Raw genomic sequence first — 25,638 nt, 5'->3', positions numbered from 1 at the left:
TATAGTAGACTTACTAGGCGGGAATAGAGTTTAAAAAATCAATTTCCTCTTATAAACAGCTCAAGTGTAAATGCTTTGCCTGTTGTCTTCTGGTCCTTGTAAACCCACAGAAACAGAAGGGTCTGTGGTCATTGGACTGCAGCCAGAGAAATTCATTTTGTGTTTGGCTGTGAGTCTAAAGAGAGGGACAGATTTCCAACTTCTGTGGAACCACATAGAGGTTTTGCTTTTAACTGAAGGCTCAAAACCTGACAGAGTTATGTTGAAATGGATTTGGTTTCTCATCAGCAAATTAAAGAGTAGATGACAAAAAGATATACTGCCTTCTACAGTTTAAAGTCACTACTGATGGAACTGACAGGGAAACTGTGTGTCGGAACAACTACGGGAGGTGGTACGCTCTTCCGAGTGTCTACACAACCAGCCAGGGAATGCACAAGGTGTTATGTGCTGGGCTTGGAACTGGCTGATGACGTTACCAAACTGAAATAACTCATCTGAAACTTTCTCTGGGATGAATTGAGAAGGCAGGGCAAGTGTTTTGGCTCCTGAGCAGAAGCCACGTCATTCCTTAGAAAGATCATGATTATGTCCTTAAGCAAAGCTCGCACACATTAACACTAGCCCTAGTTTTGCCTGCTGGTGGCAAGAGTCAGTAACGTTCCTTCTAAGAAATTTGGGTGATTTGTTTGCATACTTACTGCAGTATGTTTTTTCCAGGAGTGGTTACAAGATGAAAAAGTATTGGAAGAAGCAACCCAAAAAGTGGCCTTACTGCATCAGAAATACAGGTAATGCTGAGAAGTGGAAATAGGTTAGAGCTAATGCCTGTTTGAATTTGAACCATGCATCGACACCATTAAATTTGGAACTTTACTACTGCTGCTGCTACTACTGCTAGTTACCAGGAGCCAACCTTTGCAGAGCTCTCACAGCGTGCCAAGTGTTCTTATGAGCACTTACCCGTATTAACTCATTTATTATTCATTTTTTATCATTGATGAAACTGAGGAGGTGGAAAGCTGCAGTCACTGAAGGATGACAGTTCTTCATCCCATGTCTTAAAGGTTTTGGTGGTGACTCGGTCCTGTGTAGGTTAATGCAAGATTAGGGAGACGTTTTCTTTTGTGATGTGGCAGATGTGATGTTTTCTTTTGTGTCCGCCCCCCTAGTCCCCCACCTTACACCTTTGGAAGCTGTGTTTCTGTCCTCTGGGGGAGCTCTGCTGAGAGCTGTGGTGCTTATTGCCCTGACCCCTGCTTCTGGGCAGAAAGTGACTTTCTTTGAGAGTGAATCTGTATGTGTTGTCCAAAAACCCTGTCCTAGAGAATGCTAGGTTTTATTCTAAACCAAATACCACGCAGTTCCAAGTACTTTATATATCATTAAATTCTTATAACCATTCTTTAAGGTAAATGTTACTATCTCCTTACAGATTGGGAAAATCAAGCTCACAAAGACTAAATAACTTGCCCAAAGTTACATGTGGTAGAGGTGGGATCTGAACCCAGGTCTGTCTAAGTATAACCTATTATTCATCCCCTCCCATTAAAAATAACCTTTTGCCTTTAATCTGTCCCCACTCAAATCCATACAGTCACTCACAAAAGATTAATCTTCCTAAAATATCACTTTTGACTTGTCTCCCCTCTTCTCCTCAAATGTTCATGAATCTCTTCTTGCTTTCCCCCAGCCTAAGTTCATTACCCCTGGGATTAAAGGCTTCCCACAAGTTGGTTAAATCCTGCCATTCCAGCTTTACCTTCTGCTGTCCAAATGAACCTTTTTTTTTTTCAGCATAATTAACCCCTCAGGCACACATCACTCTATCTTTTGTTATTTTCACTCATTCATTTGTGCATCTCCTGAAAAGATAGTTTAGTGCTGTTATTCCGTATGAGGCAGAGTGCTCAATGCTGTGGCACAAAGATAAATAGAACGATGATCTGCCATCAAAGAATGTATTCCCTGCTTTGGCATCTTAAGGGATAGGCAGGACAGCCCATGGTAATAGTAATAGTGATACTGCTAATGGGTACGGGGGAGAGGTGTGCACAGAATGTGGTGGTTCTACCCAGAGCAAGGGCATTTGACTTAGACTCAGGGCAGTCACAGAAGGTGACAAAGAAGGAGTGACATGTAGGCTGAGTCTTGAAGGGTATTAGGGACTGACCAGGTACACAAGTGGGTGACAGGTATACCAGGAAGCGGGATTAGCATGTACAAAGGCCCGGAGGCATGAGGGAATGTGGTATATTCAAAGAAATGCTGCATTTGGGATGGTCGCAGTGTGGGGTGCCTTGTGGCTGTGGGAGAGCAGCAGAAGATGAGGCTGGAGAGGCACATGTCCATGCAGTTGAGTGCCTTCCTACCTACACACCCATTCTTGTAATTCTGTCACCGGAGCTAAGAAGGATTTCCATCTTCTAACCCTTACTTGCAGCACTTACCGTTTGCAATTTAGCACACAGGGCTTAGTATTGCCTGATACTTTGGTGGTTTAGAAAGAATTCTAGCTTTCACTGAAGATTATTTTAGGTGGTGGTTTTATTTCCTGCCTTTCCCCTTACCTGCCTAAAGTACAAGGGGTAGGATCTTACATAACTAACCCTCAGCATTCAGCACAGTGCTTTTGCATGCAGTTGGTTTTCAGTAAATACTGATGCATTGATATAACTAATCACAGATGCTTAGAAACTTGAAATGTTTCTACTGTTTTATGACAAATTGATATGTAGTTTTTTTACAAAAGCTTTTCGTAAAACATTTTTTTAGTTTTGTGAACAATCTGACTAACTTCTTGTGGGTTGCAGAGGGCTGACAGCTCCTGATGCTGAAATGCTATACATGCAGGAGATAGAGAGAATGGACGGCTATGGAGAAGAGAGCTACCCTGCCAAGGTAAGCGTGGCACGAAGACTGGGCTTGCCAAAGGCATCTTAGTAATTCTGCCAGAAGAGCGGGGAAGCCCAGGGTTGCCCTGCTGTGCAAAGGCCAAAGAAACGTAAAAGCTGAGGTCCTTGTGACCAAAATTTTGTAGTAAAACACATTCCTGTTTTGTGCTTTGTTCTTGGAAGTGCTCTTGAAATAGAGTTCCTTAAGGAGCCCAACTCTGTTTTCATATGTATTTACAAGATGGTAGGTACATTTATACCTTGCAGACTTTTTGCCTTCAGCATAGGTCTTCTGAACATTTCCTATCTGGGACACAAGCGTAGGGAAGTAGGTGTGGTCATTGTGGTTCTTATGCATCTGCTGCCCGAGTTTCCTTTTCCGCTTTCTCCTCTTAGGATAGCCAAGGCAGCGACATATCCATCGGAGCGTGTCTCGAAGGTATCTTTGTGAAACATAAGAATGGAAGGCCTCCTGTGATATTTAGGTATTTTTCTTACATCTTTCTGTGCACTTTCTGTGGCTCCTGTTGGTGATATTTTTTAGTACCTGTGCTAGTTATATCACTCACAAGTAAATCTCTCCCAAGGCCTCACTAGAACATGGAAATATGCCCTCCCTAGAATAAAACAGCACCTGACTGCAATGGTTCTTTTTATAAGATACTTTCTTCAAACCAAATTGTAGAAAATAGTGCTTGTAACGATGGCCTGCTTATGAAATGCTTAAAAATGTGTGACCCTTTTCTTACCATATGAAGGTCATTCTTTGTCTTGGTGTGAATTTTTCATTTGAGCTCTGGTTTCCAGGGCTATTTCTTGTGGAAACTCTAGGCCTTTCTCTGATTCTAGTTTGTACCAAAATTCCTAAAATACCAACATCTAAAGAAATTTCAATTACTTCTTATAATGTTGATTTTTCTTTTCTTGATTATAAAAAAGTGATACTATCCATTTGTGGAAATCTTGGAATGTATCTAGTAAGAAGGACAGAAAGGATATATAGCAATGTGCTAACAGTGGCTGGCTCTGAACAATGAGATTTCAGGTGATTTAAATTTCCTTTTCAGTATCCTTTGACTCTTCATTTCCTTTGCTTTACTGTCTTTTGGGCCCTGAATCCTCCATGGTGATTAGGACCACAGAGCGTGTACCCGGCTTGGGGAGTAGATCCCCACTCCTAGGCTGTACTGCACTGGGTCAGGTGGCTCCCATTTGGCGATTGCTCTCATGTCCCCAAGCTGCTCGTCGTCTTCCGGACATGCTGAGCTGCAGGGTAGGGGGTAGAAATGGATCTGGCCTGCACCGGAAGGGCAGGGCCCTGACATTGGGAGACATCCCACTGGCTTCCTTTATCTCACTGGATAGGAAATTCTAAAATTGCCTTCTTTAATATGATGCTAATAATCTTTAGGTTTAACGGTTAAGCACCAAATTACTACAAATGAATTTTATTTTAAATTTAAATAAATCTAATATAATGGAGAAGGATAAAGAGGGATAGATTTTGTTCTTCCAGACCTATTTTTCCCTTTTATAAAATTATACAGTTACGTAATAAAATGGAATATTAATATATAAAATCTGAACGTAGTAAAATAGAGTTAGAAAGTTCCAAATCGGAGTTTGAATCCTGGTGAACACACCCAGAATAGTTCACTCTTTGGATTGGAACTTTATCTTCACCCTGCACCACCAGCTTTTCAGAGCAGCTCTCCTCTAGTTTTGTGCCTTATTTTGCCCTGTATACGTGCAGAACTTAACAGTATTTGTCTGCTTCTGTGTTCTCTATCAGCCCTACCCTCCATCTGTGGCCCTTTGAGGGAAGCACTGTCCCTTACTGCTCTTAGTATCCTAGGACCAAACACAATTTCTGGTGTTATCATAGTGGGTATCCTTTAAAATGTTTGTTGAGTGAGTGAAGGAGGCATTGGCAACCAGCTGAGAGTGGGATATTTGATCAAATTAGTGCAGCCAATGAGGATAAATAGATTTTACATTTTTAAATACTCTGCCTTCATTTTAGTATACATGCTTTTACTTCTTGCCACTAGCTGTTGTCACTTCAATTGGAAAATGCACGCGAGCTGATTAAAACCACTGTTTTCTTTCTAAAATGATAAACAGATAGTAGCTTATATATTAAGCTCAAAAAGGAAAAACTCATATATTCTCTTAGTAAAAAACCTGAGCACTCACACTGCCATTTGCTGTTTGTTGTTCTTCAGGTGGCATGATATTGCTAACATGTCCCACAATAAGTCCTTTTTTGCATTAGAGCTGTCAAATAAAGAGGAGACCATCCAGTTTCAGACTGTGAGTAAACATTAGGAATCTGTATGTAATGTTTTTCCTAAAATTAACACTTCTGTGTGTATGTGTGTTTGGGGGGGGTAGGATTAAAATTATATAGTATTTCATAGTTTTATAAAACATAAAATTTTATAATACTTTATAACATTTTGTATAGTAGTACTTAGCAAAAACTAGTTGCTCAGTAAATACTGTTGAATGAATGAATGAGTCTTTGGATAAATACTATCTGATTATGATCTTTAAATTAAATTTAAAGGACTATTAAGTATGGGAGAGAGTAAACACTGGTATCTTAACTTCCACTGATAAGTGAACAGCTCTTTAGAAATACCATTTCACAGTTACTTTTACTCTCTTGATGAAAGCAATAAGTCACTGGGTCATTTTGTTTAAAAATGTCTTTGAGTATCTAGTCGTCAGTAATAAAAACGTTTTATTTAAAAATGTCTTTGAGTATCTAGTTGTCAGTAGTAGAAGTGGACATTTTCATAATTTTAAAATTTCTCAGTCATTTTGAAACTGTTTAATGTAAGAATCACACCGTTGAGCAGCTTTTTGTTTGTCTTCATAATCTGAGTCCTAATTACAACATTCATACGAGGGGTGCAATTTTAGAAAATGAGAGAATCCCAATGTGTGGAAAGTGACTTTGAAATAATATGTCACCCAGTTCTGTCTTGTTCTCAGATAAGCTCTGTATCAAGTTGTAGATGTGCTTTTGTTTACTTTGTGCATATTTTGTTTGCTAGGAAGACATGGAAACAGCAAAATACGTGTGGAGACTCTGTGTTGCGCGACACAAGTTTTACAGATTGAATCAGTGCAGCCTGTAAGTATACCCTGCTCACAGAAACTGTGGGAGGTGATAAGCTTAGAAGTTTTCATCTCAAACTATAGTATATCATCTAGAAAGGCAAATTTAAAAAAGGAAAATATATCATTTTTATAATAATCTCTTTACTTTTGGATGTCAAAATTTTATTTCTCAGTTTTAGCTTTGGACCAACCTCTAATAACTACAGATATGCCTCTAAGATTTCTTTCAGCTAGTAACTAGAATTATTCTAATTCATGAAAGCTAAAATGGAATTTTTTTTTTAATCAACATTTTGAGTAAAAAAAGGTTATTCAGCTTTTCAAGCCTTTTGAAGAATTTATACCCCTTGTTCCTAAATGTACGTTTTCCTTAGCCCACATGGGTTTCCCCCTTCTGCTGGATCATTCCCATCAGGATACAAACATGCTGTAATATTTTACCTCTTAAAAATTTTCCTTCGTTCCACATGCCCTCTAGTCACGGTGCCGTATCTCTCTTCTCTTCTACAGCTGATTTCTTCAAAAGAGTTGTATAATCTTGCTCTCTCGCCTTCCTTCCACTCCATTTCCCCTAAGCTGCCACGGCACTGATGCCGCTTGTCGGAGTGACAGTGACTTTCACTCAGTGGTCATTTCAGGAGTTCTTTCACTTGACTCCTGGGCAGCACCGAAGCTCTGCTCATCCCTTCCCCCCTGCTCCCTGCTCTTCCTTGGCTGCCAGGACCCCACGCTCTCCTGCTTTTTCTAAGCCTATTTCTTCTCAGTTGGCTTTGCTGGTTTAATCCTCGGACCTCTTCTCATCTACACTTGTTCTCTAGGGGATTTGGCTTGACCCAGGCTTCAAAGCAGCATTGATATACTAAAGTGCACCCGACTTCATTTCTAGTCCTGTCTTCCCCCTGAGCACTTGACTTGCACACCCTACTGACATCTCTACTTGGGTGCCTAACAGGCTTCTCCAATTTGATATGCCTAAAACCAAACTCTTGACGTGCTCCTCTTCCTGCCCCAGAGTCTGCTTCATCCTACTGTCCCCCATTTCGACAGATGGTGGCACACCATAGTCACTCAGGCCCCAAACCTAGAAGTCCTACTTAATTCCTGTTGCCCTTTCATCCCACATCCAGTTCATCAGTACGCTCTGCAAATTCTGCCTTCAAAACATATCTAAATCTGACCATTTGTACAACTCTTTCAGCTGATGACTTAGTGCTGGCTGCCATAGTTCTCATCTGGAATACTGCTGAAGCCGCCTTTTGTTTTTTTTTTTTTTGGCTGCGTTGGGTCTTCGTTGCTGCGCACAGGCTTTCTCTAGTTGGCGGAGAGCGGGGGCTACTCTTCGTTGTGGTGCATGGCTTCTTATTGTGGTGGCTTCTCTTGTTGCAGAGCACGGGCTCTAGGCACGCAGGCTTCAGTAGTTATGGCATGCGGGCTCAGCAGTTGTGGCTCACGAGCTTAGTTGCTCCGCGGCATGTGGGATCTTCCTGGACCAGGGCTCGAACCCGTGTCCCCTGCATTGGCAGGCGGATTCTTAACCACTGCACCACCAGGGAAGTCCAATAACTTTAATTTTTATGGTAATTTCTTTTAAGGCTCTCAATCCAGACTGTGCTTAGTCACATTTAAAGTGATAATCATTCTGAAGTATTGATAGACTCGTTCTCATGGTCCAGATGGGCATTTAACGAAACCGCAGCAGGCCTGGAACTGGGCAGTGAATTCTGGACATCAGGTTCAGGCTGGGGTGACCAGTGGCTCAGGAGATGGACTCTGCTTGCGTAGAAAGGAGGCCTTTGCTCCTGAGTGTCCCCTTCCCCGCTCCTCAGTCCCGATACATTGTCTAATGGTGTTTGGGGTGGCCTCATGTGAGTCCTCAAACCTTGACCTAGATGACTCTATTTTAGAATTTATAGAATGGCGTGATCCATCTTCAGTCTTGCTCTCTCTCTCCACTTTCAAAGTACATGAGGTAACAATCATCTTTTTTATGTCACCCAAGCCTTAAAAATGTTAGATAACAATCTCTTTGCTTTTTAATTTATAAAATGGGGATAATGGGGCTTTTACTTAACATTTCTTTAGGGTTGGAATAGGAATTAAATGAGGTAATGTCAATCTCTTAGGTGAAATGACTTCTCTCGCCCTCTTCCCCACCCGAAGCCCTAGAACTGGTCATGCTATAATCGACCTCCTGAATTTATATGAGAACAGCCTGGAAGGGAAGAGGACTCTTGAGAGGGGTCTTGGTATGGGAGGCTTTTCTCTCTCCTCTCTGGGGGGAGCGGGGGAAGGGGTGGTTGGTATCCCCCAACCTGCAAAGCCAAGTGGTAGAAGTTTCCACAGACTTTCTCTAGAGGGGGAAGTTGGATTTCTGTCACCAGTGGGCTGCTTGCTGAGCCTTGTCAGAGGGTTGGTCTGTGTTCCCTGCAGTTTACGTGTAAACTGAATATGGGTGAATACGGCAGCTGGTCTCTGTTCTGGAGACTTCTGTGATCAGGAGATTGACTGGGGTAGGCCCTCCTGGAAGGGGATGGGGTTGCCCCACTTCTTCGAGGCCTACTGCAGGGCTTGAAGAGACTGCGAGAGGCTGGGCAGAAGAGAGTGACCCCTATCCTGTTAAAGGAAGGTCATTAAGATCAACATTTCCTAGGTATTTCCACCATCCAACATATTTTTTGTTCATCCAAAGCGCACTCCTCTGCACTAGCTAGAAATATATAAGAAAGGAAGCTCACAAAGCGAAAGTCGGACGACTCTTAGCAGTTCACAGCCTTTACAGCTCAACTGGAAATGCTTAGCCATGAGCATCGACTTCAGTCCTCACTCGCTATTTCATTCATTTATTCAGCAAACGTTTGGCACCTTCCTTGTGTGCCAGGCACCAGTGGTACCATGGTGTGTCGTCTGCCTCCATGGAGCCTACGAATCTGTTGAGGTTGGGAGGGGGTGAGACAGATAGTCAGCTGTTAGGGGCCTGTGCTCAGGAGTCCGACAGACCTGCCTGGTTCAAGTGCCAGTTCTGCTTATTTGCCACATGGCCAGGAGCAGTTTACTTAATCTAAGGATCAGTTTCCTCATCTGTAAAATCAGGATAACTGGCCTCGTTTATGGGGTTGGTGTTAGGATCCCATGAGGTAATCAGGTATAGCCTTCAGCACTGTTTTCAGTAAGTAATACCATTTGTTTTACTTGGGTTAGCAGCCTTTTCTTATTTTGTCATCTCCAGTACACGCATTCCAGTGGTTTTCTTTTTTTTTTTTTTCTAAGTTCTTCAGCTGCCTCAGTGTTAGCAGCACCCATCAGCATAGTAACTGCCCCAAAACACAACCAACAGTTACACCATTTTCTCTTGTGTACTAAGTTTAGGATAGCTGATCTCAGAGCAAACTGCCTTTATAAGAATATTGGCAGGAAGAAGGAGGAGGTTAGAATATTAGAACTGATGGTGTGGCTGCCTGCGTCACGGTTTGGCAGGCGGAAGACGTACTAGTTTGTGTTCAGCAGAAGTGGCCTCTCCAGGGGGCAGTGCCGCCTCCGTCCTGGGTGCCACCAGCAAGGTGCCAAAATAGATCCCGAGTGTGGGAGTTGCCACCTGTGCTGCTAAGCTGTGCACCCTTGGATTTGGGGTTTAACACGCTTAAGTTTATTCTCGTTTCTGCTGGGCAATCCTGGACATGGTGTTGGAGGTTTCTATCAGCAACCTTTCTCCCCATCTGTGAATTTTGAATTTATAGTACTTTAAAAGTTTGGTCAGTTTACTGAGTCTCTGGACTAAATATAAACTTCAAAGGACCCAGTTGGCCTAAACAATGGAGAGTAAAGGGAAAGAAAATTTCAAGGCTACAAAATGCAGTGTCTTCAGATTCTGGACACGAATTTTAAGAATATATTAATGTGCAGTTAAGGAGTGCTTAAGAAAAAAAGGCCCAGACACACCCTCCTGACTTGTTCCACTAAGGAGGCCTCCTCCTTTACTAATATATAATGCTTTACCAATTGATGCAGGTATTTTTGCAGTCTAATGGAATTAACATCCATTTTATTATTGTTAAGTAATAATTACTGGCAGAATGGGGAACATCCTTTGGGAAAGAGACATCTATTTTTTTTTTTTTGAGACATCTATTCTTCATCAACAATCTTAATACCTTCCAGCGATAATAAAAGGATATTATTAAAGAAAGCATTTAATCAAAAAAAGTCAACTCTTAAAAGCAACTGTAGCTACTTGATAAGCTCCTAATAATCAGTAGAATATTTTTAATCTCAAAAATCTTGTAAAAGTTAGCTAATATTTAGGGTTTGAATATAGGAAATCAGTTGTTAGAGTGCTAAGAATAATGCTAATTTATGAGACATGAGGCTTGAGATTATGGTAAATTTACTGATTAAATGGAGCTAGTGTTTACTTTGTGGATTTTCCAGTAATTAGTCCTTAGAACACTATAACCAAGGGTCACAAAATTTTTCTTTTTTTTTTTTTTGGCGGTACACAGGCCTCTCACTGTTGTGGCCTCTCCTGTTGCGGAGCACAGGCTCCGGACGCGCAGGCTCAGCGGCCATGGCTCACGGGCCCAGCCGCTCCGCGGCATGTGGGATCTTCCCGGACCAGGGCACAAACCCGTGTCCCCTGCATCGGCAGGCGGACTCTCAACCACTGCACCACCAGGGAAGCCCACAAAATATTTCTGTAATTTGTAATTATGTGTCACATGCTCATGAGCTAGGAACAAATGGTCAAAGTTTTTTCAAAAAGTGCTTTGACAAAATTACATCATCAACACAGCCAAGAATCCTATGTGTTTAGGTTCCTAGATCTTATTTGCAATATAACTGACCACACATAAGAACAACAATAAAAAAATGTCTACCTCTGTGTTAAAAAGATTGAATTACCAAAGGACTTTTCTGTTTGTTTGTGAGCTACGTTTATTCAAAGATGGAGCTTGCTGTGAATATCTTAAAATCTCAGATTATCTGATAAATATGAGTCGGCACTCCTGAATATTCTCATTCCTTTTTAATAAGTACACTTAAAACCAGAGAGAAGTTTCTTGCTAAGAAAAGTGAATGGATTTATCACAGGCCCACCAAACCAATTTTCCTACTGTTTCTCTTTCCCTGTCTTAGTTCCTTAGAGGAAATATAGATTCTTAAGTTTCCAAAGTTATAACCTTATCTCTTCATGGAGGTGGTCAGTGCTGAGCCAGCCCTACAGGAGAGATGCATTTGCACTGAATCTTGCTTCCCTTGGGATGAGTTTGCGGCCCTCTGGCATGGCCTGTTTTCCCCTCTGCTTCTGATCACTCCAGACGTTCCACCCAAATGGACCAGGGAAACTTACTGCTGCCCGTCCCTCTGGTAGTCCAGGTGACTGATGCCCCATGAGGCTCAAACCCTGGAGTGTGGTCAGAGGGATCTGGGCATCAGGAAAGGGCCGAGGCCCCAGGTAAGGACAGAAAATCTCCTTTCTTTTCTCTAATTTATGATTGGATTAGTTTGTCTTTTGCTTTAGAAGATTTATTGTTTTATCTTCTTATTAACTTATTTTGGTAGAATTAGGAAGGTTATGTATATATGAGTGTGTGTGTGTATATATATATATATATATATATATATATATATATATATATATATATATATGCTCTTCTCAAAGACATGTCTTATTTTACAGGCAAACTCAGACCGTCATAGTGAACCCAATTAGGAGGAGGTCTTCTTCGAGGATGTCTCTGGTAAGAAAGAAGGAAAAATACAATTGGTCTTTTTCTTTTAGTGATGTCATCTTCCTTAATAAAATATGCTTTTAGCACTGTTAATTTTTAGTTTGAACCACAAAAGTGTGCTGATATTTGACCAAAGAAATGGTGATTTTCCATAGCTTAAGCCTAATATTTATATAATATATATAATATTTATTATATTATACATATTTAAATATTAGGTCCAACCTCATATTAAAAATTTTGTGAAAATGACTCTACTACCCAAAGCAATCTACAGATTCAATGCAATCCCTATCAAATTACCACTGGCATTTTTCACAGAACTAGAACAAAAAATTTCACAATTTATATGGAAACACAAAAGACCCCGAATAGCCAAAGCAATCTTGAGAATGAAAAATGGAGCTGGAGGAATAAGGCTCCCTGACTTCAGACTATACTACAAAGCTACAGTAATCAAGACAGTATGGTACTGGCACAAAAACAGAAATATAGATCAATGGAACAGGATAGAAAGCCCAGAGATAAACCCACACACATATGGTCACCTTATCTTTGATAAAGGAGGCAAGAATATACAGTGGAGAAAAGACAGCCTCTTCAATAAGTGGTGCTGGGAAAACTGGACAGGTACATGTAAAAGTATGAGATTAGAACACTCCCTAACACCATACACAAAAATAAGCTCAAAATGGATTAAAGATCTAAATGTAAGGCCAGAAACTATCAAACTCTTAGAGGAAAACATAGGCAGAACACTTTATGACATAAATCACAGCAAGATCCTTTTTGACCCACCTCCTAGAGAAATGGAAATAAAAACAAAAATAAATGTGACTTAATGAAACTTAAAAGCTTTTGCACAGCAAAGGAAACCATAAACAAGACCAAAAGACAACCCTCAGAATGGGGGAAAATATTTGCAAATGAAGCAACTGACAAAGGGTTAATCTCCAAAATTTACAAGCAGCTTATGCAGCTCAATAACAAAAAAACAAACAACCCAATCCAAAAATGGGCAGAAGACCTAAATAGAAATTTCCTCAAAGAAGATATACAGATTGGCAACAAACACATGAAAGAACGCTCAACATCATTAATCATTAGAGAAATGCAAATCAAAACTACAATGAGATATCATCTCACACCAGTCAGAATGGCCATCATCAAAGAATCTAGAAGCAATAAATGCTGGAGAGGGTGTGGAGAAAAGGGAACACTCTTGCACTGCTGGTGGGAATGTAAATTGCTACAGCCACTATGGAGAACAGTATGGAGGTTCCTTAAAAAACTACAAATAGAACTATCATACTACCCAGCAATCCCACTACTGGGCATATACCCTGAGAAAACCATAATTCAAAGAGTCATGTACCAAAATGTTCATTGCACCTCTATTTACAATAGCCAGGAGATGGAAGCAACCCAAGTGTCCATCATCGGATGAATGGATAAAGAAGATGTGGCACATATATACAATGGACTATTACTCAGCCATAAAAAGAAATGAAATTGAGTTATTTGTAGTGAGGTGGATGGACCTAGAGTCTGTCATACAGAGTGAAGTAAGTCAGAAAGAAAAACAGATACCGTATGCTAACACATATATATGGAATCTAAGGGAAAAAAAAAAAGGTCATGAAGAACCTAGGGGTAAGACAGGAATAAAGACACAGACCTACCAGAGAATGGACTTGAGGATATGGGGAGGGGGAAGGGTAAGCTGTGACAAAGTGAGAGAGTGGCATGGACATATATACATTACCAAATGTAAAATAGATAGCTAGTGGGAAGCAGCCGCATGGCACAGGGAGATCAGCTCTGTGCTTTGTGATCACCTAGAGGGGTGGGATAGGGAGGGTGGGAGGGAGAGAGACACAAGAGGGAAGATATTTGGGAACATATATGGGATATATGGGACATATATGGGAACATATTCACTTTGTTATAAGGCAGAAACTAACACACCATTGTAAAGCAATTATACTCCAATAAAGATGTTAAAAAAAATTTTTTTTGACTCTTAGCCAAGAGTAATCAGTAGATATTTAAAATACTAGATGATTTTGCCTAATAAGATTAAATATACTACATATAAGCTTCTTATGTTCAATTGTTTATATAAGAATTCAGGAAATTTTTGTCTATTCCTTCTTGCTCTTAACTTTTTGGATACAGCTTGTTTTCTTGTGCTGTCTGATGTCTGATATCAGCGCATAGGGCTTAGCATTGCCATTCTGGCACTGAAAATGAAACACTGAAATGATACACTGAAAATGTAACACTGAAATGAAACACTGAAAATGATAGATATGGTAAGAGCTATAGGGTCTTCATATTTATTTTTCATATATAATACGTTTGGCTGCTTTAGAAGTTTTTAATGGAGAGAAAGAAACCAGCAGAAAATTACTGTACACATATTACATAAGCAATGTGTTTTAATGCTGTTTCCAATTTTCCATTTCTTAGCCTAAACCCCAGCCCTATGTGATGCCTCCCCCACCCCAGCTGCATTATAATGGACATTATACAGAACCATACACTTCTTCCCAAGGTAAAGTACACTCTTTCTGAAATGCCTTACAAAATTATTATGAGTAAATTAATGAGGACTTGGAGATTTTGAAGCCAGGATAGTTTTTGGCTGAAGTTACATCCAAAGTTGTTGTCATGATTATAGCCAACCTGGATTCATAGAAGAAGCTGCCATTATAAAGTCAGTTTTTTGGAAATGGGTGGAAAATATTCAATATCAAATTTTGATGCTCAAGTTTGGCCCACGGGCACTCCTTCAAGGTGGTTCCCGTGTCCTGTTAACACACCCCAGTAGCCTTTGAGTGCTTCCTTGCTTTCCAGCTCTGGGATGTCCCAAGCTCATTTTGTTTTTTCCTGCCTGAGACCTTCCCACTGTAAAGTATTAAACATTTTATTTTTATGTATTTACGTTCGCCTTTCACATGATGGGTATAGGGAGCTGTATTTAAACAGTGCCTCCAAAGCTAAATCTCCAGCATTCATTTTACAGACTCTGCCCACAGGGCTCTGCTATAAAGGCTGAGGAGATTTACGCAGAGAAGTAATTCCGTATCTCAAGAAGCTTGGATTCTAATAGTGGAGGATGAGACAAGTACACAAATAACTTAAATACAAAGAGAACATGATTGTTGTGATGAGAGAGAGCGAGCAATTGCTCATCATGCTGGAGAGACTGAGAAAGGCTTTTTGGACCTCAAAAGATGGGTAGATTTCCATATGTAGAGAGAGGCAGGTTCCTGTTGGGATTGCTGCTCCTGGTTTTGTGAAGGGGGTGTGGATAGTGAATGCATTGGCACAAACAAGGAAGAGGGTGGCTGGACTCAGTCCCACAGGGAACTGGTAGAACATGGTGTGTGAAGGGACTGGAACGTGGGTGGTGACGCATTGCTGGTGCCGGGCCCTGTGTGTAAGATGAGACTTTCTGTGCAGTGCGACGGGTGGGTGGGAGGGGATGGATTGGGCTCTGGGTTCCCAGAGTGTCCCCCTCAGGATGTTTTCACCTTCTTCACGGTCTTCTCCTCCTTGCACACTGCCCTCCTTTGGTTTTGGGACCCCAGCTCCCACCCACTTCCAGGAAAAGGCTCTTCTCTCTGCACTGTTAGTGTTTCCTTGCTGTTCATCCCTTTTCCTCCATCTGTAAGCATCCTACTATTTTTCCTCTCTTCTCTCTTCAAACTGCAGTTTGAATTATTTTTTTCTTTCATTTTTCACCCCACTTCTGAGAGTAACACGTGTGTGCTCCTTCTGCCTCCTGGTTACCCCTTTACTTCTCCTACCTTTGCTACTCTGTTCAAGCTGCCCTCTCACAGGTCCCCAGAGCCCCGCACATTCTCCTTCCCATCTGATTCCAGCAGTCTAGGCTATTGACAGACCTCTCTTCCCTGCGCTGGGTTCTCCCTCCTCCTGTACCATCGGTGTTCACTGCTCCCAGAGTCTGCCCAGTGCCTCTTCTCCCCGCCGCGGGCTTCTGCAGCAGCCTCGTTTCATCCATGGTTCGGGTTTCAGCGAGGATGACTGTCTGTGTTTCCCACCCCGTCATCACTGCTATGCTCCAGCCCCACATTTCATCTGTCTGACAACTGTTGGGGCAGTGAAAGGAGCTACTGCATGTGAGCCCTCAGCGGGCTACCCGGCTGAGTGGGAAGCACTCAGTGAATATTATCCACCATTACAGCTTGCTGAAGACTGACATCCTGCATTTGAGCCCATCACTCTAGTCCACAAGTCCCTTTGCCCAAGTTCCTTACTTCTTTACGACGAAGTCACCCTCCTGGTTACTTGGATTCCAAACTGCATGTAATTTTTCTTTTCTCTTTTTGCCTTCAATACCACGACAGTTGCAAACCCTATTGCCTCTGATGAACTCCATGTAACACCTCTTCCATGTCCCCTTCGCCCTGTCCCTCTGCTGCTAATCCAGTTCTTTTTTTTTTTTTTTTTTTAACGTCTCATTAGTTCTTGCATCATAGCTACTGATATCTTCAGTCTTCAATCCCCACTCTCCCTGGTTCACCTGACACTCAGCAGCCAGGCTCATCTTATCCCATCTCCCTGACGATCGTTCCTTTGTCTAGTGTTCAACGTTCTCTGTGATGTTTCTTCATGCTACTCTTCCTGTCTTATTCCCCACTGTTCTCTACCCTCTCCGGCTACCTGGTACTCCAGCCAGACTGAGCACGCCCTCTGTGCCTCGTCTCCCAGCTTTGCCCGCACTGCTCTGTCACCCACAAGGGTCCTTATCCCATGCACCCTCCTGCCCACATGCTTCCGCCCAGTCAGGATGGGCTAGGCTGCTGTGTGGGAACCAATTCTAAACTCTTAGTGGCTTACACAGGAAAGCTTACTTCTTTCTCAGGTTACCCGTGTCCATTGTGCACTGGCAGGAGGGCTCTGCTCCACGTCAGCCTGCCCCAGGGACTCGGGCTGGGGTCCCTTTCCATCTGGAATGTTGGGCGCGGTGGCAAGGAGAAGGGAGCCTGGAGATTGCTGGGTGGGATCCGAGTGATCCGCGCGCACTCAGAGGTAGAGAGCCCGGCTACTGATGAAACCCCACCCACATACCCAAGGCCCCTTGAGGGCTGTATCCCCTGGGGGGGTTGTTCTTGGTCTTCTCCCTGTCCCATCAGCCTGGCTCAAGCTGGAAGCAATCCTTCTCTCCTCCAGACTCCTGTAACGCTTATCTCCTTTCATTGTCACGCTTCTTCCTTGGATTCTGGTGATTTGGGTACACACCTTTCCCTTTATATTTATCTGGATTCCAGTCATTTTCCCCCCGTTAGTTCTTAGCATAGTCTTTCACACATACAGACTCGTAAATGAATGGTTCATGGAGTACCCAGAGGAGCCTGGAGATGGGGAGGCCAGGCCGGCGGGTACTGTGCGAGTCTGGGCGGGCTTGAACGAGGCTGAGCTGTGACAGCAGTGAGTAGAGGGGACTCCGTAGACGCACATTGCAGAGTGTTCCAGATACGGGAAATGGACAGGAACAAGGAAGCATTGCGTGTCCACAGGAAGAAACAGTGGTGCGTTTGAGGCCCATCCCTTTGTGGCTGTATGTGCCACACACGAGGCTGTGGCATGTTCACTTTGATAATCATTTGGCACTTAAACCGCCAAGAGGCTTTTGAATCGAAGAAAGAATGCTTTTTGATGGCAACTGTTCTCTGATGGTTAGAAATCACCCTCGTTAGTTTTCCAGGTGAACTACAGGTTGGACTGAGGAAACATGCCTCCTACCAGCCCTGACCAGGTGCACACACAGCCAAGCTGGATTCTGCTGGCTGGGACCCCAGTCTTACTGCAGCATGGGGGTTGGAGCAGGGGGCAGGTATGGCTGTCTTAGCAAGGCTTTTCTTGGCGTCTGGCCCCTAGTGAGGTATACAGCTACTGGTGACACTGTTGGACCTGAAGAGGCTCAGATCCTGCCCAACTATTGCCCTTTTGTGTCTTCATTGTGGAAGAATCTATACAGCCCGCCTAGAGTTTCATTTAAGGAACTGTTTACAGACAGTTGGTGCTTGAACTAGCTCAGCATCATCAAGGCCAACATCTCCAGTGAGGGGAGAAAGCAGAGTCAGAGACCCAAAGCCCTGAACAGTATCTCTGCCTGCAGTCCCCCAGACTTCCAGAAAGCCTGCTTTGTGTCTCTAGTAAAACACGTTTTTGACTTTCAGAAAAAGCCAGTGTTCTGTGGCACAGTTGTACTCTCAATATTGGACTTAGATTTGGCTGCTCTTTATTGGGTGTCAAATCCTGAATACCACCCTTAGAGTAGGCAGGGCCATCCCCATTCTCTAGATGAGGAGGCGAGGCTCCCAGAAACCCCCTGTCCAGGGTCACTCAGAGCTGTGGCTAGAGCCAGGTCACTTCAGGGTGGAGTTTCATGAGGTACGCTGAGAATGTCATCAGCGTTCGGGGCCTGTCTCAGTATTTGTCTAGAGTAATTGATCCACTTTTGTACATTCAGAAAATCTCATTTTAAAATATACATTTTTTTTTTTTTGCGGTACGCGGGCCTCTCACTGTTGTGGCCTCTCCTGTTGTGGAGCACAGCCTCTGGACGCGCAGGCTCAGCGGCCATGGCTCACAGGCCCAGCCGCTCCGTGGCATGTGGGATCTTCCCGGACCGGGGCACGAACCTGTGTCCCCTGCATCGGCAGGCAGACTCTCAACCACTGCGCCACCAGGGAAGCCCTAAAATATACATTTTAAATGTTTTGTTTTTCCCCCCAGATAACCTGTTTGTGACCAACCAGAATGGATACTACTGTCACTCTCAGACAAGTTTGGATCGAGCTCAGATTGACCTGAGTGGTCGCCTCCGCAACGGCAGTGTCTACAGTGCACACAGCACCAGCTCCTTAAATAACCCCCAGCCCTACTTGCAGCCCTCACCCATGTCCTCGAACCCAAGCATCACCGGGAGTGACATCATGAGGCCTGACTACGTCCCGTCGCACCGGCACAGCGCCCTGATCCCCCCGTCCTACCGCCCGACCCCCGACTATGAGACGGTGATGAAGCAGCTCCACAGAGGCCTGGCGCCCGCCGAGAGGCAGAGCCACTCGCTGAGAAACCTCAACATCGGCAGCTCGTACGCGTACAGCAGGCCCGATGCGCTGGTCTACAGCCAGCCCGAGATCCGGGAGCACGCGCACTTCAGCTCCCCCCCGTCGGCCCACTACCCGTTCAACCTGAATTACAGTTTCCACAGCCAGGCCCCTTACCCATACCCCGCAGAGAGGCGGCCGGTGGTGGGTGCCGTCAGCGTGCCCGAGCTGACCAACGTGCAGCTCCAGGCCCGGGACTACCCAGCCCCCAACATCATGAGGACGCAGGTGTACCGCCCGCCGCCCCCCTACCCGTACCCCAGGCCCGCCAACAGCACCCCTGACCTGTCCCGCCACCTCTACATCAGCAGCAGCAACCCCGATCTCATCACCCGGCGGGTCCATCACTCTGTCCAGACGTTCCAGGAGGACAGCTTGCCGGTGGCGCATTCCCTGCAGGAGGTCAGCGAGCCCCTGACCTCAGCCCGGCACGCCCATCTCCAGAAGAGGAACAGCATTGAGATCGCCGGGCTGACCCACGGCTTTGAGGGCCTGCGGCTCAAGGAGAGGACCATGTCGGCGTCAGCGGCGGACGTGGCTCCGCGGGCTGTCTCCGCGGGCTCCCAGCCAAACGTCGTCACTGAAAGGACAAAGCGAGAAGAGGACGATGAGCAGCAGAGCAGATACGGTCACAAAAAGTCCCTTTCAGACGCCACCATGCTGATACACAGCAGCGAGGAGGAGGAGGAGGACTTGGAGGAGGGGCGCGGGGCGCAGGCGCGGGCGCCCCGGGGCAGCTACTCCCAGCAAGCCCCGCGGAGCGGCCCCCACACGCCCGGCCCCCCGGCCGCCGGCCCCACGCACAGCCTTGAGCCCAAGGCCCACGTCACTGAGGCCGAGAGAAAGGGGAGGGCCGGCAGCCCAGTTCCCACGCCCGGGGAAGGCCCGCGGCCCAGGAGGGACGGGCTGCTGACGCCCTCCATGTCCGAGTCCGACCTCACCACGTCCGGGAGGTACCGCGCCAGGAGGGACTCTCTGAAGAAGAGGCCGGTGTCAGATCTCCTCTCCGGAAAGAAGAATGTCGTGGAAGGGCTTCCGCCGTTAGGGGTGAGCCGTTCAGTGTGCGGGGGTGGGGTGGGGTGGGGTGGGGGGGTGGGGTGGGGTGGGGGGGTGGGGTGTCACCCAACCCAGCACGGTGCCCTGTGCACCTGACTTTTCTCAATGCCTTCTGCCCTCTATCCATCTTTTCTTTCACTCATTACTTCTGATGTTTTTCAGCTTTTTTCCTTTTAAGTTGTTTCAACTCCCCCCCCCCCGCAGCCAACACATATTTTGCCCAGTTTTTGTCTTATTTTGTAATACTTTGAGTTTGAGTATCTATGGGAATAATGGGGAGGGATTAGAATTTTCGTGGTTTTGCTGGAGGTAATAACTTAGGTGAAGTGAAAGGTAAACGTAGGAGGCTCTGTGGAATGGAAGAGAAAGAATGAATGGGAAGTTTTAGTAATGCAGTGTGATGGAAAAGGGAGTAAAGGTTTCACGACTTCAGCCAGGATTGCTTTGTCAGCCACCCGTAAAAATACCCCGCTGTGGTGCAGGGTCTAGGGCTGCTCTTGTTCAGTTTGCTTGTTTGGGGTCTGAGGGAAGCATTCCCCGAAGTGTCCCTAATGTATTCCTTATGTCGCAGTCCGTGTGGGTACAGCTTGAACTGCTGGGCTGTGACCTCTGAGGGCTGGAGGGTGATTCTGGAGCTGGAAGGTGGCACTTTGTCAAGATAAAAAACCCAAGAGCTCCAGGTCTCTTTATTTATTCTTTATGTCTTTATTGGAGTATAATTGCTTAACAATGTTGTGTTAGTTTCTGCTGTACAACAAAGTGAATCAGCTGTAAGTATACATATTCCCCATATCCCCTCCCTCTTGAACCTCCCTCCCACTCTCCCTATCCCACCCCTCTAGGTGGTCACAAAGCACCGAGCTGATCTCTCTGTGCTATGCGGCTGCTTCCCACTAGAAATCCATGTTACATTTGGTAGTGTATATATGTCCATGCCACTCTCTCACTTCGTCCCAGCTTCCCCTTCCCCCTCCCCCACCCCATGTCCTCAAGTCTGTTCTCTACGTATGTGTCTTTATTCCTGCCCTGCCACTAGGTTCATCAGTACCATTTTTTTAGTTTCCATATATGTGTGTTAGCATATGGCATTTGTTTTTCTCTTTCTGACTTACTTCACTCTTTATGACGGACTCTAGGTCCATCCATCTCATTACAGATAATTCAATTTTGTTCCTTTTTATGGCTGAGTAATATTCCATTGTATATATGTGCCACATCTTCTTTATCCATTCATCTGTCGATGGACATTTAGGTCGCTTCCATGTCCTGGCAGTTGTAAATAGTGCTGCAGTAAACATTGTGGTACATGACTCTTTTTGAATTATGGTTTTCTCAGGGTATATGCCCAGTAGTGGGATTGCTGGGTCATATGGTAGTTCTATTTGTAGTTTTTTAAGGAACCTCCGTACTGTTCTCCATAGTGGCTGCACCAATTTACATTCCTACCTCCAGGTCTCTTTAAGAGAGAGATTGAGTGAACTGAGAACCCAAGGAAGGTCCCTTGTAGAAAATGCAGCTCCTTAATATTCAGGATGATAAATAACCGTGGTTTAAGCACTTTTTATCTACTTGAGGCAAAATATAAAAGAGCATAACATCATCTCTAGCTGCCGTTCCCAGAGCATTTACCATGTGCTGAGCAGGCCATCTGCTTTACCATGTCCAGTTTACAACAGGCCTATTGTTTCTACAGATGAGAAAATAGACTCTGAGATATTAAGTAACTTTCCCAAGGTCACACAGCTAATGAGTGACCGAACTGAAATTTTAAACCCATATTTATCTCCACAACTGGTTCTCCTATCTTCTACATTGTTCTGCATCGAAGTAGTATATTTTATTAAGTAATAATTCCTTGTCTAAGCTTTGCTGTTCTCTGTCTTTCCACTGAAACCCAGGCATCTGTGGCATTGTCATGTCAGTGTGTCCACTCTGAGTCATCTGGCTTCCTTGCTCAGGCTCCTCCTTGCCCAGGGCTCCATTCCCTGTGCCCTGCGCTCCTGCCAAGTGAAAGTGATTAATTAGCCTATGCATTCTGTCTCGAGTTGCTCCCAGTGTCCTGGCAGCTAAGGACTCCTCCCCCCATTTTTGCTGGTGGGCATGTTCAGACCTGAGGGCACGTCACAAATGTGGTTCTGCCCTAGTGTATTATTAGATCTTCTAAGATGCTACAGACATCTTCGTAAGCAGGAGGAAAGTTCACACAATATTATAGTGGTTATGAAATAGATCAGTATACACAGACTCAAACTACTTACAGTAGTGCTGTGAATTTAAACGTGTTTTCTTTTAATGGGTTGGAATTGTAAATTTATTTTAAATTTTTCTTGGGAGTACATTCTCACTCATCTGTCTGACAGTAAAGGCCAGTGTCTCAGGTCGGCTGAAGCGGAGGGCATGGGCTCACAATCAGTGATTCAGGGCAGGACAGGGTGTGGACGTGTCTCCTGAAGTAACTGCCTGAGTCCTGAGCCAGCTGGACGGGGCCCTCTCATAGTTGACACTCTTCACTGATTACATCATGAACATAGTTTTTATGTGTGCCCTGAATCTTTCCCCGAATGATACTTGTTTTGAGTAGAGTCCAGTATTCAAGCCTATTGTCCCTGTAGTTTTGAATGGCCCAGCAAATTCTGCTATATCTGAGGACTTTTATCGGTGTGGTTCTCTAAAAATACAAAATTTCCCCCTCATTGACTTCTAGACCTATAGTATTAGTGAGATTATGTGATTGGATTGTCCTTTTTCACCCCTTCTTTTCGCATAAGGGATCTCCCTACTTAAGGAATGTGAATGGCAGCTGTGGCCCAGGAAAAGGTACAGGACCTAAGAGTGGAAAACTTGGGTCTGAGTCTAGAACCTGCCATTCATTAGTTCTCTGCCCAGTGGGCCGGGCCCTTCACACACCAGAGCCTCAGCTTCTCCATCCGTAACACAGGATGGTCACCCCTCCTCTGTCTGCTGTGGCGTTGTGTTAGGTCCCACATAGGGTTAGGCATGAAAAGTGCTTTCTAAATTCTATGATGCAGCATAACTGATTTTAATGCACGGTTTTTATTGTGTTGACCCTATTTGCCATGTATAAAGAGGCAGCTGTGTGACACTGGGCAAACAACTTAATCTCTCTGACTCCCATTTTCTCATTTGTAACCGAGATGACCCCAGAGAGTTGTTGGGGGAAAATGCTCAGTCAAGTTTAACTTATTACTGTGAGGTGGCATCATACATTTAACTTACTGGCTTCCCAAGAGCTGAAGAGTCCAACCCCCTGCTAATCCTCTGACCCCCTTCATAGTAACTCAGGGTGGCCATTATTTTAATTGTTACAGCAAGCGAATATACTAATAAGAATTATGGTTCTAGAGGTTTAGTATTAAAAACAGTGAAATAAATTGCAGAGAAGCAGGAACATTTTAGAATTCTCCACCCATCTCCACCTATGGCGACTTGATTGCTATCTGGAAAAGCTAGACTGGTTTGAGTGCTTGTGCATCTGCATAAGGAGTTTTTGTTTCACCCTTAGTCTTATGTACATTTAAAACCATGCTCTTGTACTCTGAGGGCTAAGTAAGGGGTATTTGAAGTGAGTTTTGACTATAAGACCCTTTCTTCAAATACTGGCTTTGGGGCTTCCCTGGTGGTGCAGTGGTTAGGAATCTGCCTGCCAATGCAGGGGACACGGGTTCAAGCCCTGGTCCGGGAAAATCCCACATGCTGTGGAGCAACTAAGCCCATGCGCCACAACTACTGCAGTCTAGAGCCTGCAAGCCACAGCTGCTGAAGCCTGCACACCTAGAGCCCGTGCTCCGCGACAAGGGAAGCCACCACAATGAGAGGCCGGCGCACCGCAACTAAGAGTAGCCCCCGCTCACTGCAACTAGAAAAAGCCCATGCGCAGCAATGAAGACCCAGCACAGCCAAAAATAAATAAAATTAAATAAAATAAATTTTTAAAAAAATTAAAAAAAAAATACTGGCTTTAGAACTGACCTTACCAATCATCCAGCACACGTGTGCTGGGGCCTTTTGAGTCATTTTCAGGCCAAGCAGTGCTGGAGCCACCTCTGCTGGCTGGTGGGAGCTGAGTGTTAAATTTTCAGGCTCTTGTGAGGCCTCTGATGTTCCACTGGCAGATTGAAATTAGCTGTGATGGGAGTATTTGTACCGTGGAACCTGGCAAACTTCACACATCAGAACTGTTCCCACTCTCCTGCCACAAAGTCCATTGTTAAACATTTACCTGCTTTCTGCACACCACTGTTTTCTGCACACATGAGAATCATGACATTTTAGCCTAAGCAGGAACCTTTTAGTCTGTGTAGCCTCCCTCTCTCCAAGGCTGACAGAGCTGCAGTAAAGTTGATTTTATTTATGAGACAGAAGAGAACTGCTGATTTCATTTATGAGATAGAACTGAGAAAACCCTTTCTGTCAAATTAGGGCTGCAGTCGTGATAATTACGATGGCTTCCAAGGAGGTGTAGACTATTGAAGACTTGGCATTCTTGGGCTCGTTTGCCTCGGAGAGCAAAATCATTGGCTTTAATAATAACTTTAGGAAACACCAGTTTTCAGGAGACAGAATTCCGTCTGTGCTCTCTCTTGTACCCTCTCTTGGTATAATAATGTTCTCCTCATTTAAAAATGTGGTGGTTCTAACTGCATTTACCAGAGATGTGGTGAGCTAACCCAGGTCACACAAGTCTGCAACAGAATGTAGAATACAATAGAGCCACCAGAGAAGACATTGAAAAAGAACGAATTGGTATTTTTTTTAAATGTATAAAAGCTTATTGCAATGAGGTGACTGCATTTAAAACCCTCTTTGTGGATTGCAGCTGATTTGTGTGTGTGTCACGGTTTGATATTCAGGAGTCCTGTGAAGGAATGCTGTCTGCTTGGAGCCTCACCTTTCATTACAACAGAGCCCTGAAACCAGTTGCATTTCAAAACCTTATATCTGGAAGACTTATCAGGGCTTTGGCCTTAAAAGGAATGTTTTCCTCCTAATCTTTGTGAAACAAACTGTGTGTGTGTGTGTGTGTGTGTGTGTGTGTGTGTGTGTGTAGTGTAAGCTCTCCTGTGGTTGTTGGTTTAGGAGAACCCACCCTCTGTTAACTGTCTTCAGTCCATTGAAATCTCTTTTCAAAGGGATTGTATTTGTGTATATTTGATATATACATATAAATATTTTTGTAGGGAATGAAAAAGAGCCGAGTAGATGCAAAAAAAATTGGTCCTCTCAAACTGGCTGCCCTAAATGGACTTTCCCTGTCTCGACTGCCTCTGCCTGATGAAGGAAAGGAGGTGCCTGCCAGAGCCACGAATGATGAGAGGGTACGTACCAGACCACGGGTCTGCACGCCTGCCCTGGAACAGCTGATACAGTGTTGCAGAACTGCCTTCTTGAGATTTTACTGAATTTTCTAACACATTTGATAATTATAAATGAGTGTTAGGAATTTTGTCATCTGGCCTTCAAAACTGGGGCAAATTTATAGCTAATGTCTTAATAGATAATTTCAGGCTAAATGTTGATTTTTGTCTGTTCGTTTCTGAATACTGTTCTTTACCTTCTTCTGGCCACGAAGTTAGAGGAAATGTGCAAATGCGTACACATAGGAAGGAAAGCAGATACCGACTGCTTTCATTACATCGAAAACTTAACAGTGAACGGTTACTGAAT

The 25,638-nt window shown here is 44.2% G+C and overlaps 1 protein-coding gene across 9 annotated transcripts in view; it reads left to right on the top strand.

The window, feature by feature from the left end:
- PTPN21 (protein tyrosine phosphatase non-receptor type 21) overlaps nucleotides 1-25,638 on the top strand; it is an 89,603-nt gene that overhangs the window by 34,593 nt on the left and 29,372 nt on the right. For all 9 annotated transcript variants that reach the window (XR_007475168.1, XR_007475190.1, XR_007475183.1 and 6 more), the window contains exons 6-14: nucleotides 721-791; nucleotides 2,814-2,901; nucleotides 3,291-3,379; nucleotides 5,120-5,207; nucleotides 5,957-6,036; nucleotides 11,698-11,758; nucleotides 14,222-14,306; nucleotides 18,521-19,944; nucleotides 25,152-25,289. Coding sequence is in view for 5 of the 9 variants with exons in the window: in XM_049705270.1 (XP_049561227.1) it covers nucleotides 721-791; nucleotides 2,814-2,901; nucleotides 3,291-3,379; nucleotides 5,120-5,207; nucleotides 5,957-6,036; nucleotides 11,698-11,758; nucleotides 14,222-14,306; nucleotides 18,521-19,944; nucleotides 25,152-25,289 (2,124 nt within the window). In the remaining 4 variants the exon portion in view is untranslated. The remainder of the gene's footprint in view (nucleotides 1-720; nucleotides 792-2,813; nucleotides 2,902-3,290; nucleotides 3,380-5,119; nucleotides 5,208-5,956; nucleotides 6,037-11,697; nucleotides 11,759-14,221; nucleotides 14,307-18,520; nucleotides 19,945-25,151; nucleotides 25,290-25,638) is intronic.

Source organism: Orcinus orca, chromosome 2, assembly GCF_937001465.1.
Source record: "Orcinus orca chromosome 2, mOrcOrc1.1, whole genome shotgun sequence".
Taxonomy (NCBI): domain Eukaryota; kingdom Metazoa; phylum Chordata; class Mammalia; order Artiodactyla; family Delphinidae; genus Orcinus; species Orcinus orca.
Note: the sequence above shows the minus strand (reverse complement) of the source record. Positions and strands in the feature narration are given on the sequence as shown.